The following is a 14,355-nucleotide window of genomic DNA, read 5'->3' as shown; positions in this document are numbered from 1 at the left end:
GGTGCGCTGGGGCCCACAAAGGGAAGACTCATGGCACACGGACCCGCGCGGACAAAAACTGCAAGAAGAATCAAGTAGCCGCTTGTGTAACAGCCTGTCCTGTCACTTCCCGGGGCAGGACAGAACAGGTCGGCAACCGCTTCCCGAGAGCAAAAGGAGATGTGGTGGCTGGAGAATCCCTTCTGCTTTGCATCTGTTGTGGATGATTCAGACGAGAGTCCCGCTCGCTGGCTGTGGGAACGGCTGCTCCGGCTCAGACGGCAGGTCCATCCGGACCAGAAGCAAGAAAGCACATCTCCGACAGCAGCAAACAAGCAGAAAGCCTAAAACCCGGCCAAGTCCAAGTCTTGTTAATTTGCCGCGGGACTTCAAACCTCTTAACACTTAACTCCTATTTGGAAGTGCGACTTGGACCCTTTTTTGCAAAGAAAACGTACCAGGAACCTGCGAGAAGATTTGGCCGAGGACATCGTAAGGTATCTGCGGGTTAGAGCAACAGGAAACAACCACGGCCCAAATTCACTGATGGCGTATAATTGAACACAAACACCCCCCGATGCTGATCCCTGTGACTTCAAAGGAGTTGAACGTGCTGTATTTATTCCAGCAATAAAACTCAGCTTCCATTAGCTATACGTTCACCATTTAAATGCAGTGGTCCTGTCGCGCACACACCAATTAGAGTCCCCTAATGCTTGGGAGTACAAAGCTTTTTTTTTTTTTTTTTTTTTCCTTTTTTGATGGGAAGGGGTGGAAGGGAAGCGATCAGCCGGCTCAGGGGAATAGCAGAGAGCCTTTCACTGCAAGGTCTCGCGTTCAAATCTGTCATAGGCCAGCGGTAACAGATGGCCACTTCTGAAGGCCGTTCTGTAGCTTACATGAAATGAGGGACTGTCTCAGGCCACTGGTGGACAACTTATTGAAGCCCCAAACACACTGCTAGCGGTTTCTGGCAGAACCGGCAGAGAAACCAAGGGATTACGTGGGTATGAAGCAACTGCTGCCTACCTGATCAAAGGCACCTCCTTCCTGGAGGGAACCGAGGCAAATTGCTGGCAGCTTACGGCTGCCGCTGCCTGCACCGCGCAGGAACCTCTGGCTGCACAAGCCTGGATCTCGGTCTAAGACTGCCTGCTTTAGCTGTCATCAGCTCCTCCGACTCGTCAGCACCAGCTCCCGTTTACTGAACGTCCCTTTGGACATGCTTGTGGTTTTGAAGATTAAAATCATGGGGGAAAACGGAGATGAGGAAGTCAGGGATCTCTGGCAAGCAGGCAAACCCGTAGGGAGGGAAAGTTTGCTACGGCCTGTAAGCTGGGTATGGGAAGAACAAATAATACCATGATTAATTTTAAACCAATTCCAAGCTAGTGCTCCCTCAGTCTTTCCCTTCTCAGAGTCTGTGTCTTCTCCAGGGCACGCTTTAACTTCCTGTGGGCAGATGGCAAGAAATCCACCGGTGCCCAAGTGCCCCTGGAGCAGAAGGGGGTCCACGCGAGGAATTTGTACACATCAGGGAATAAATTAAGCCAAAGGATATGGGGGGTGGGAGGAACAAATCAAATTCAGGCTTAGAAATGCCACCTCTGGTTTTGGAAAAGATTCAGAGGAAACCACTGCAGGAGAGATTGCTTTTTTTCTTCTTGGAACCTGTTTCGCAGCTTCACGTCGACTCACAGAAGCACGTGTGTGCTCCTGGCCTGGCGAGCGTGCTTTGCAGCAGTGGCTGGTGTGGCTTCAAAAATACCAAGCTGCTGATGGACTCGTGCAGCCAAGGAGACAGCAGCCTCTCGCAGCGAGCAGAAGTCATCGTCCTGCTCTCGTGTGCTGGCCTGCCAGGGTCTGCAGTGCGGGGAAAATAGGGCGATTCCCCTGCAATCTTCCTGCACAGCTGTTTACTAGCTGCGGATTACCACTGTCACATGAGCTGCTTTACAGCAAAGCCAAGCTGTCTTCATGAGCTGAGAAGGTCACTGGGAGACAGGGGCCTCCAGGGACAAACACACCGCCCTCAACCGCGACTGTGATTTACTTCCCAGAGGGATGCTAGGCAGCAAGAAAAGCGTTCCCAACTGGTCAGAGGGCAATGAAAAATGGTTTTACCTTCCAGCCCTCTGCCCAGCTATCATTAGGCCTCACCCAGTGAAAGGGCAGAGGAGGGATATCCCTAGGGGTTGGTCTCATGCTGTCCATTTACCAGGTTGCATTCAAGGTGCTGGAAGGCTGGAACAGTCCTTACAGTGACAGATTTACCTTCTCTTCCTTGTGTGCCCACAGGCGAGGGCACCCCACCAACCTTTCGGACAAGGCCACCCAAATGCCACCAGCCAAGGGATGCCAAGGTGGAGCTGCATCTCCCCAGGCTCTAGTACAACCTGCTGACGCCTCAAAACATAAATGAATTAATCCTATAGCAAGAAACGTTGTCCTCTTCAAACCCAAAATCTAACCGCTGAACATCAGGGCCAATAAAGAGGAACGAGTTGAAGTTGGAAAAAACAGAAGTCTGAAGGTCCAGTGTGGCCACTCGGGAAAATGAATTAAAACCTGCCATCTTCATCATTCTGCCATAGGCAAGTCTGGTGGACAATGAAAACATTTCTGCAAGTGAGATCGCTCACAGGCTCAGCGGTTGCAGGACAGGGCTCTTTACTATGCCCCAGAGGCACAAGACAGATGGGGTTGTGCTTTTAGGCTTTAAAAATCAGTGCCTGCTATGGAGATCCAATGAAGAGGATAAATACAGCCACAGAATGATCCTCTAGACATGCTCAGAAAAAAAAAGTAATCGAGGAACTCAAGAGGTCAGACTCTGCTAAGAAAGCAGCTGAGGCTGTTTTCAAAGACAGGCTGAGCACTTTTTAAGGCAAAGAAAACAAACAGCACCTTGAGCAGCTTGGAGATGCCTACTCTGCATCGCACGCCCGGGAAGTGGGAACGCACGGTCCGAAGAGGAGCACGAAGGTGCGGAGGCTGCGCTGAGAACAGAAAGCGCAAGTAGCTCCGCAGGGAGGAAACTTCGGTCTAACACACAAGACTACGAGCTTCGTAAATGGAGAGACACGCAAACCATGCCTCGGTGCACTGAAGAGCTGTACTTGGGGCAGCCCCGGCTTGTAGCTTAGCTTACAGGGTATTTCTCCTTCTAGTGGGGTGCCCAGCAGGGGGGAGAGTTCACAAAACCCATCTCATTTCATAAGATGCCTCAGACTGTAACAACAGCTTGCTGGGATTTCAGCCAGCTTCCCATTTGGATCAGATTGCACCCTACGCCCGCTGACAGCCATTAAGAGCCGGGAGCTCACAAACTGCCCTCGGGTCAGACGAGCCTCCATCCATTTAAAGCCCAGCAACATTTTCCACAGCTCGCCAGCGTACAGCGGGAGAGGGTGGCCTGATCCAGCTCAGCTCATAGCCACAAGGGTACCTGCTAGGGAAGGGAAGAACTATGCCCTGCTGTCATGAAACAGCAGATTGCAGCCCAGTTCTGCTGTGACGCGGGGGTGCAGGGGGATTAGAAAGCCCCTCTCCATCTGCCCTGATTCAGTATAATGGCAGGCTGCTCTTTCAATTCCCCAAGCCCTTGAATGGTGTAAGGGGTAAAAGTGGCACGGCACAGGTAGAAAAACAGCAACGACATCCTCAGCTTTGTCCGTGGTCGCAGCACTCGCCCATCGCTACGTAGATGGGGACGAGGGGACGCTACTTCCCTAAGCAGGAGGCCAGCCACCTTGCAAGCTAAAATCTGCACTGAAAGATGCTACAGCTGCTCCACAGCAGGGACCATTGCCCATCCTTACACCCAGGCAGTGAGGGGTCAGTTGAGATCAGCCGCAGAAGAAACGATGTCTTACAACTCAAGACGTGAGTCTTGCTCCGCTCCGGGAAGTGGCTCGCCACACCAGCATGCAAGGAGGGTGAGCTGGGACCTCTTGTTTGGGATTGCCTGGAGGAGCAGGAGAATGAGCAGAGATCGTGCCAGTAGGGAAAGTGAGGCAGCCATTGGTTGTCTCCTGTCTGCTGTTAAGATGGAAGGTCTTCCAGAGATGGGCTACGATACCCAACATCTCACAGGGCTCAAAAAGCCGAGGCGGGGACCGCCACACGCTCAGCATAGGTTTGAATAAGTTGTTATTACAAGCAGAATCCATCGCACGTGAACTTCATCCTGGGAGCGCTGAGAAAGGAGCAGCAAAGCAGAGGCTGGTTTCAATCTCGGCTTAATCTACCATCCACCCGGTACAACACTTACGGGTTTGAATGCTCAGATCCACAGTAGAGCTCTGCCAGCATCAATGTGTCCAGCAGAAGTGGCAAAAAGCTCCTTCCCCAGCCTGATGTTGCCTGTGGTCCTTCCACGAGTACCACCACCCTATTTGCGAAGGTGGCAGGAGCCCCATGAAGAAGCTCTGCTGGTACAGCTCTGCCAACCAAGCCTCTGATCTAGGTTAGGGTTAGGCATGGAGGAGGAGGCCGGCAAAAATGACTCACCGGCATCTGCGATGGGTCAGGAGAGCGATGCAGAACTAGGCAGCTTCACAGAGCTGGTTTTCTGACTCCACCTGTGCCCTTTTCTTTATGCCAAGAGCTATGAATAAAACAGCACCAGGCTGAAGATGTGCAGCTTGTCAGGAGAGCACCTCCCTACCCCAACATGGGGCCAAAGCACGGATCCCCAGACGGCGGCACTAACGAGATCTGCTTGCAGACAGACTACACAAATACCTCCATCCCTTCCCATCCTGATTCTTGGACTGGAAACAGTGGCAAGCAAGGAAATGTTTGTCTGTGCAGTTCTGTGCTTCCAGACATATCTAGGGAAACATGCTAAGTGTACTGATTGCCATTCCTTTCCTGTCCATATTCAACCTCATCTCTTTTAGACAGAAGCTTGTCAAAGGATTAGGATACCCATCTCTTGCGGGCACCCCAAAAACACTGCTGTAACGGAACAAACCGGTTTAGGTCCAAAGTCCTTCTCAAATATCTAAGTCTTACAGTCAGGGTGCATATACATCAGGGGGATAAAAACCCCTACAATATACCATCAAAAAAACCCCAGACCCCTCTCTCAAACAAAATCCTACAGACTTCTCAATCGTGCATTAGTTAAAATGAGGACTGCACTCCATAAAGATGACCAGGCCCCTTCCTTCTCCTGCTCAGTGTTCATCTTGGCTGAGCAAGCGTGGAGTTGTGCAGAGCTGCCCATCCCCATCACCTTACGCAGCCATCAGGCGGAATACACCTTCTCCGTGAGCAAGGTGATCTCCAACCGTCCAGTGAGCAGAGAGCCATATCTGTCACCTCCCAGATATCCAGATTCAGGGACATAAGCATGAGGGGACCAGGAAAGCTCAGGAACTCAGCAACGTGGCTCTCAAAGCCAAGTTGTTGGGGACTTCGTCACCATAAATTGAAACAAACTCCTGGAATTTAATGTGAACATTGGCAATGGTAAAGTCAAATTAAATGTCTCATTAAGAGATGGAGAAAAGCAAGATCCAGTGAATACAAATATATGTCACATATATCACATCACCGGCCAAAAGGCTTGGCCTCTTTTCAGCAAGAGTCCTGCACTGAGCAGCTCCCTCTAAAGCCACGTGGATTATTGAAGGACTGTGAGATGAAGACGCAGAAGCCTGGACGGATATCATATAAACACACCGAACAAATCGGCTTCAAATTCAACCTAGAGACACAATGAATTTCTAGTCAAGCAGCACATTCATTCAGAGTGTTCCCGCCAGATCGACTTATTACTCTTTTGTGATGAAGTGTCACCATGGGAAGAAAGCTCAGTCTTGGGAAACTTGGGAAAGCAACAACCCTACGCAATGAGAAAATAGGGTCACTGCTGCAGGAGAGAAGCAGAAAAGCCACGCCACGAAGGCCCTTGTTGAATCACATCTCCGTAAGGAAGGCTATGGAAGACACCAACCCTGTTTGCTTCCTTAAACCCATGTTCATCCCCAGCCCAAGCCCACGCTGCAGCTAGGCCAGGGCATGGTGGGAACAGCACCTCCCGCACCCAACACGCTCATGTCTCCATCCTTCCATGCATGAAGCAACCATGTCCCTTTGCCTTCTCAGCCCTGAAGATCTTGGGCCAAACATTCCTTAAAATCCATCTGCCGCAACGAAGCTGAGCCTTTAGTGGGGGGGAGAAGGCAGGGAAAGAAAGTTTTCTTCCTGACTGCTGCCCCCGAGACGGCTGCGTTTTGGCACTAGAGCGGATGCATGTGTAAAACCATTGGGATCCCTCAAATATGAAGCTTCCCAACACAATTCAGAAGACAGATCGATGAACACAGTGTCAGTAGATCTGAATTTTCCCAGAGAAATTCAAGATCAGCAGAAAGAACTTAAGCTTTCTGTTATGATCACAAAGATGGGAACTGCCTTAGGTAGCGAGACCAGAACTGCTTTAAAGTATTGCAGTGGACATCAGGCAGCTTCTCTTTTTAAATTTATGGATAAAGAAGAAATCCTGCCCAGCCTGGAGCCGATACCAGTCCTGCTTCCCCTTCCAGACCAGAACAAAAGGGAACATATTGCAACTATGCTGAGAGAGGAGGGCTGCTGTCTATTTCTTTAAATGTAATGTTAATGCCTTGTAATCAGCTTTAATTTTTAAACAGACCCAGCCCTCCTGTCCATTTCCCCTAATTCAGGACACGTGGAAGGTAAATGGCCTATGCTTAAACCGGGACAGCATCGGCTGTGACAGCTGGAAAGCCTGTAAGGCTCAACTGCCTGATAACAGGAATGGATGTCAAAACTCACCAGGGGAGGGGAAACAGGGAGGGCAAGGGAGGTGCTGCTGGAGATGCCGTAAGGTCATCGAGAAGCTGGGAGATAAGGCCAGACAGGGCACGGCTCATTTACTGGATGGAAACTCACTGAAACCAACAGGATTCGAAGAAATGCTAGAAGTGATGAAACAGCAAAGGACTTGGCAGCGACTCCCTACCCCTAATGAAGCTGGCTTCCCTTTCGGGGTATTGCTAACACCATCACAAACATGCCGAGGAGAAAAGGCGAGTGTCTTTTAGGGGACAGCGACAGACCAAGCCAGGAACTGAGCAACTCCTGGTGTCTCCCCAGGATGCTGCCTTCTCTCTTTGCGATCTCAAAGGCATGTTTCAGAGCTAAAAAGCCGCCTGTAGACTTCACGTGAGACTTGGACACAGAACGGGGGCACATAGCCACCCGAGAGGTTCTCCTTCTGCTCCTCCAACACCGCTGCCTTTGCAAAGAGGAAAGAGACCTACGGTACATCACAAGTGCTCATCATATAAAAACATCTTCCCCCAAGGAAAGAAAATGACAGAGCCCGTGAGCCTTCCTACCCCAAAATCCAAACTGTACCCAGAAATAACCATTCTGCGTCTCCATCAAGGGACTTATCAAGGTGACTCAACAAGCCAAGAGAAGCCCTAAAGCCAAGCAGCACTCAAGTGCCCTGGCATCCACCTCCAGCCTCCTGCTCTACTCAAACAACCCAGACAAACCCTCTGTGCTGGGTTGTGCGAAGCTGGCTCCGTGCAACACAACCGCGCGTTGGCGTAGGTAGCGCCTGGTTAGTTGGATCGAAGGGAAAATCTGGCCGTCGATGCAGTGCAACAGGGACTTGTCTGAGCCACTATTTTTAGCCCCGGTTGGTGGGCAGACAAATCCTAATCGTCAGCGGCAGCCGCCTCGTCATCAGTCCTAAGATGTCAAACCAAAGCCGCACAGCGCCCGTGACAGCCCAGCGTCAGAAGGACGGCCTGAGTTGACTGCACCGCCAGCGCTGCCCAAGATTAGTGCCCAAGAGTAATGCAGGACAGCAGCAAAACCCGTAAGATCCATCATGACGGGTTTAAAGCGGCAAGGCAAGGAAGGCAAGCCATGCCAAAGCGAGCAGAAATCATCTGTGCTGGTTAAGATTCAGTGCAAACGGAGCAGCGGTCTCAGGTCTTGGAAATACTTTGGCCCTCATCATTCTGGGAAAGACCTGGCAGCACCATGCTGACTGCTGGCAACAAGCCTGTGGCTGGTGTCCCACGATTCCAACACTGCCTATTCCTCACCACCCACGCTGGGGCTCCTCGGACAGCCAGATGCTGACACGGAAAGAGTGCAGACACAGAGATGGCTGAGCTGCAGTCAAGTATCCCCTTCTCTACAGGGCACATGCAGGGACCTGCATGTACTTGACACAGAATAAGCTCATTTTAACTGAGGCTTATGCCAACATATTATACTCAGAGTGCATCACGGCCCCGTTGCTGACAATAATTCATTTATGCACAGTAATTTGTCCTCTAGGAAACACCTCTCCCTGTTCCTGGACCTGCTCAGCGCATGCACCCAGGAACTCTCACTCATCCACTTCAGCTCTCCTTGCTGGCTGCCACTGGCCTCTCTTCTCCCCTGTTATCCGAAACACATCTGCAAAAATTATTTTCCTCACTTCTCCTTCAGATTGGGATTAAATTATACCTGTTTCAGGGCAAAACTTCATTAAAAAAAAAAAAAGTTCCCACCGGGAACACCCTACAAAAAGCTCGACTCTTTCCTTCCTGTCCGCTTGGATGCAAGCAAGCTTGATCTGCACTTTGCCAAGTCGGTAGCGACTCATTTGGGTCCATCTTCCCTAAAAAGGGGATCCAACAGGAAAAAAAGATTTCTTTTAAAGACTGACATTTGCAGCAGATCAGCCTCCAAGCCTCCCCCTATGTTTTTCTTTTTTTTTCTCATGCAAAAAATGCCACCGGTTACCAGTGGATGAGTGTGCCGCACCTCCCTGTCCCGAGGCATCCAAAAGCAAGAACAGGCAGTTCCCTTCGCTGGGTTTGCCCGACGTATCTCCCTCCGCTTTCACGCTTTCCGAGATGCGCACAGCCCAGAGAACAGGATCTCAACTCCTGCCTTCCCCTCCTGGATGTGCTTTCAACTGTAAACAGCCTACGCAGAGCCCGACGGGACTGGCAACCGTGCTCCAGGCCTGGAGGTCTCTCTGCTGCCGAGAGGAGGGTTCCCCATCTCCCATCTGCACGGCCGAGGGTGGAGACAGGTTCCCACCTGACACCGTATTGATTTTGTGTGGGAAGCTCGGCAGCCTCACCCAGAGCTGAAGGCTTTTCAGCATTTTAAACCGCTTCTGATATAGAAATCGCCAACTGGAACAGCTCTTCCGTGCAATAAGTGCCCCGTCACCCTAAATGCCGCTATAGGCTTGCTTATCCTATGCTAACTTGCAAGATACGCTCCTGTACTGACACCTTATTTCCTCTGGTTGCAAAAGCAGAGAGCTTGCTAATCTCCCTTTGCTCACGTCAGAGTCCTAATGCTCTCCCTGGGCTTCCATCACAACTCGATAATCCTGGCTCACCCCCAGCTGTAAGCACGGCTCCCTTTGGTTGTATGGAGAACTGGGTTTGAATTTTTTGGATGACTGAGGAGATGGAGAAGGGCAAGACTCACTGTAGGCTCCTGGTAGTGCCCACCCGTACGCTGCCACACCACCACCAGACACATCAGTGCTCCCAGGAGCACTTCCAGCAGCCCAGGGAGGAGATACATCAGTAAAACGTGCTTTGGGGCCAGGAGAAAGGGCAGAAGTTGCCGCATGTGAGGACCAAGGTGCACAAGCAAGGATCCATTGGGTCTCTGCCTGCACCTAGCTCGGTCTGTTAAATCAATTCCCCGATCACAGCTTGATTTCACATCTTCCACTGCCAATTCTCCTCTTCCTGACACCAGCTCTTTCCACCGTGTCTCCTTCCATGCCTTGTTTTTGAACCTCAGCTGGAGCTTCAAGCACACCACCCCTCTCGGCCTTCAAACCGCCTCTTCAAAATGCCGCACACTGCGCAAAACTGCAATAACCCCAGGCCTGTGATGACACCGAGGCCATTAAACCGACCTTCCTTGGGCAGGGAGTCTGCTCTGTCCTTCACGGGCAGCACTGCACACTGCTACAGCCTTGCGCAGGTACTGCTTAGGCAAAAGCTTCATCAATATTTAAAGATGAAGCCAGGAAGCCCGTAGCCCAAGCAGCTTTCAAGCCCCCGATCAGATCAATGTCAAACAAAAGGCTGCAGTATGAGGATGCTCCGGCGAGCGAGGCTCAGACTGCAGGCTGGCACCGTCATCCCTCCTTCCCAACGCTGATCGAGTTTCTCTCCTGCAGCCCCAGCGGGCTGGGACGGCTCCAGCGTCAGCCCATCACACGGAGCTGCCCATGGCGCACACCGAAAGCAGCCCCAGAGCGCAAAGTTTCCTCTTACCAGAGTATTTTCAGTTTCCAGCCAACTTCAGAAATCGGTGCTGCTACTATCCCCTTCACTTGCTTTGAATATTACTTTGCTTTAATGCCAGCCACTTAGGAACAAAACATCTGAGGCTCAAACCATGGGGTCATCGGTTCCAGCATCCCGCTCGGAGCAGATGCTCCAGAGTAGCAAGAAAACCATAATGCACTTAGCTAGTTTGACACTGCATGGAAGCAGGAGATCTCATTTCCCTTCACTATAAATGCAACCGATCACAAGATTATCCGCAGCCCTTTTGCAGTTCAGCCACGCTGCTGGGCTCCCTACTCCCTTCCGAGAAGCATACAGAAGTTGCTTCTCCCCCGCTCCCATCCACAAACATACAGAAGTTGCTTCTTTTTAGACGGATTGGTTCTCTTTTATCACTTAATTATTATTCAGATGCCAGAGAATGGATAGGAAAAATACCATATCAAGATAGAAACAAAAAAATTTTTAAAAGAGAATAATTACATCTAATGGCTAAACTCAGGAATGAAACACCTTACCTGACCTCAAGCAATTTTGTTAAACTACTGTCTCTTTTTGCCTGTCAAGAAGATGGGGATAAATTTATGTCCCTTCCAGGGAAAGTGGCACAGGTAAGGGACTGGAATCCCTCAGAAAGGACCTACAGAAGGGTAAGAGCATTCCTAGGGAGAAGCGTTTATTGGAAATACCAGCAAATTAAGACTTTGCAAGCAATAGCGAGCAGGGGGAATTTGCTGGTTAATACCATTATGGCTCTGGCAGTCATTTTCCCCCTCTCCTTCCTGCAACCAATCGCACCAAATCACTCCCCATTTCATCTCCTCCCGACAGAAGGGCACGCAGAGCGGTTTGTCCCCACTGCATCAAATAACCAAGCCCCGCCGTCCAGGAGGATGCTCACACTCACACCCTGGGCTTCAGGGTACGGAGAAGGCAGACAAATCCTCCGCCACTGTGCCAACGCTGAAAATCCATCTGCTCTCCATCCCCAGACAGAGACAGCAGGAATGGATACCAACATCTCCTCCATCCCTAAGGGAGATATATTAGCTGGTTATGTAATAAAACTAACAGCATGGCGCTTTCAAGGACTACCGTGCCGACAAAGCCTTAATACCACCGGAGATTAGAGCAAATCGAAGAAGAGTGGAAACAAGGCGAGGGGCTGTGGGTGAGGTTTTGCACAGAGGAAAATGCTGCAGTCTCTCCCCTTAATGCACTCTAAATCCCATCTGATTTCCAACTCTGCTGCTGCTAAAAAAAAAAAAAAAAAAAATTAAAGGGGGGGGGGGAAGCCCAGCCTGCATTAAAATGATATTAATGCTGGGTGAGTGAGGTAGAGTGACTCAGGAAGGGCGTGGAGGAGGAGAGTTGTTTAGGGGAAGCATCCAGAGGAATCCAGACCATGAAAGCATTTTGGAAGCAGACTAACAGGAGCCAGGGGTGCAGATCTGCTAAAGGACGCTGACGTGCTTTTACAAATCTGATTAGTTGCTGGTTTTGAGCATCCAGGGTCAGCTCCTTCCTTCGATAAACACACATCTCTTATCCCCCTCATGCCGGGCTGCCGGCAAAGCGTAATACAACATAACCCTACTCTTCCCTCTCAATATCAGATGCATTCCAGCTCTGAGGACAGCGTTTTTCACTTCATTTCTGCTCCCTCTTCAGGCTGGCTGACTCCACAGCAAGAGACATCAAGTCGAACACCCCGAGTAAAACTACCCTTCCCTCCACTGCACCATTTTAGCTGCAAACTAAATATTGATGTTTTAAAACGAAGCGCGTTCCCTGTGAGATGAGGATTTCGATGGAAGTCAAACTCGAGGTCTCATCTAGCCAGATTTCTCCTTTACATGCAAAGTGACAAGGCAAGAAGTCACCGCTGTGCCAGCCGACTGCACATGCTTGTTCGCCCTTTGACAATTAACAGTCCAAACAGCCCCATCCTCAAGGCAACGATTCTTTACAACTTCACACTACGCATCCTTTTTGAGCTTATTTTGACACACCTCCTTCCATTTCATCGAAATAACCAGTGAGTTTCATCTCTGAACTGGGAAAGCATGGTAAAGGCATCAGGCAGAAGCACAGCACAAGTGGAGGGCAGTGGATGAGCACCAACTAGACACGTTCATACGTTCCAGTATCGTCTCTTGAACCAGTTTCTATGAACTTACTGTTTGATTCACTACCAGCTTAGTTTGAACAACTGCAAAAGTCACCAGACTTGGCAGAAGAGACATTCAGATAATAGGTGAGAAATGCTACAGAGAATCCCTAGGACCAAGCGATTGACTACGGTGGCAAGATGGAAAATAAAGCAGGAGGCAAACAACCCGAGGCTGACTGCCGAGGGAAGACTGGAAGGTGCCACCCAAGCAGAAAAGCAACAGTTGCTCAAGAGCAGCCACTAAGCATACCAAAAAAGGCTTGGGAAAGGAAGGAAATGAGCGGGTAATAAAACGTTGGTCATACTCTCTGCCACTGCACAGTGAAGCGTTTTGGAGATGAGCTTATTACGGCACTGACTAGTTGTGTTAGTTGACCAAGTCTGGCCCTCCCTGTGCTAGGCACTGTACAGATACAGAGTGGGGAGCAGTTTTCCCCAAAAACCTAAGGCTAAATAGCAAGCTGGTAGAAGGAGGAAAAGAGCAGAGCCGCCAGCACTACGGGAGTAAACAAGAGGTCAGTGCTACCATTTTGTCCTGAGATTTCAAGTCACAACCTAGTTAGTGACCATCTGCAGTGAGGGAGAACTATTTCACTAGCGAAAACTTGACATTTCAAGTAAAAGAGAGGCAAAAACCCTAGCTAAGAGCAAAGAAAAAAGCCCAGACAAAGTAAAAACTTTCCAGCAGCCTTACCATTGGCATCTTGGACTCCGGTAAGCGCTCCTACTGCTGCTGCAGTTTCACCAGATAGGACAATTTGTCCTCCACCTTGAAGAGTGGCTTCAGCAAGCGTGGCTACTGCATGGGCAGCTGCTTCACTGCAGGCACAGGAAAGAAAAAAGAAGAATTAGGAAGACCAAACAAATACCTCCACTCCAGTAGCATCGATTTTAACCAGACATCGTATGTCAAGAGAACAAATCCAGAAAGGAGGGATTCTTACTGGGCCCAGATGAAGTTATCCAGAGCAGAAAATCTACAGTGGAGGAGGAATACATGGGAAGAAGCTGCTTCCCCTGGTTTTTTTCAGCTTGCAGATCTCTTGGTCAGAACATCCCTGCCTTCTTACCTTCGCATCCTTTTGCTTGGGACTTTACTAAAAGCTTTCGGACAATTCAAGTAAGTTATACCACGTGGCTCCTTCCTGCCTCTGGTTTCTGGTAGAAAACATTCTTTTGGCACTGTCACATTCCGAGTCTCTACAGATTTGAGAGCTTTACCCTTCATTACTGATTCAGCCAGTTCACCTCGCACTGAAACAGGCCCAGAGGTTTACCATTACCAGGATCACATCAGCAGCTCTGTATTTAGCTAAGATGGAGTACTTCTCCCCAGCCAAGTGGTTTAATAATTCTTTTTAATGAGTGATTGCTACCTTAGCATGGTATTCTTAAATTTCTTCATACGAATGAGGTCAGACCAAAGGTCCTTCTTGTGCAGCAACCCTGCTGTGAGAACAGCCAGTATCAGATATTTAGGAAGGAGCGTGTATGATCCTCCCCTTCCTACACCCTCTCAGCTTCCAACGGTCGGCAGTGTATTGATTTCCTACATCAGACACTGCATCTGGACCATCAGGTTTGATTTGTCTAATCCCCTTTGAAACCCATTTATACTTTTTGCTTCCAACAACATCCTGTAGCAATGAGTTCCACGTTTAATTAGATGCCGTGTGAAGAAAAATTGCATTCTGGTACTCCAAAAATTACTACCTCAGTCTGGCTGGGCAGCCCTTAAGTCTGGTATTGTGAGAAACAGAAAATAACTGTTCCCTTTATGTTTTCCTCATGATTTCATAGACTTCCAGTAATCTCTTTCCCAGGCTGAAGAGCCATAGTCCACTTACTGTGCAAGGACTCTTCCTGGCTTCTGACCGTTCTCGTCCT

The 14,355-nt window shown here is 49.7% G+C and overlaps 1 protein-coding gene across 6 annotated transcripts in view; it reads right to left on the bottom strand.

Annotated features, from left to right (window-relative positions):
• NRF1 (nuclear respiratory factor 1) overlaps window positions 1–14,355 on the bottom strand; it is a 74,172-nt gene that overhangs the window by 16,497 nt on the left and 43,320 nt on the right. For all 6 annotated transcript variants that reach the window (XM_075511541.1, XM_075511464.1, XM_075511619.1 and 3 more), the window contains one exon: window positions 13,163–13,287. In XM_075511541.1, the coding sequence (XP_075367656.1) occupies window positions 13,163–13,287 (125 nt within the window). The remainder of the gene's footprint in view (window positions 1–13,162; window positions 13,288–14,355) is intronic.

The sequence above is a fragment of the Mycteria americana genome, chromosome 1 (genome assembly GCF_035582795.1).
Source record: "Mycteria americana isolate JAX WOST 10 ecotype Jacksonville Zoo and Gardens chromosome 1, USCA_MyAme_1.0, whole genome shotgun sequence".
NCBI lineage: Eukaryota > Metazoa > Chordata > Aves > Ciconiiformes > Ciconiidae > Mycteria > Mycteria americana.
Note: the sequence above shows the minus strand (reverse complement) of the source record. Positions and strands in the feature narration are given on the sequence as shown.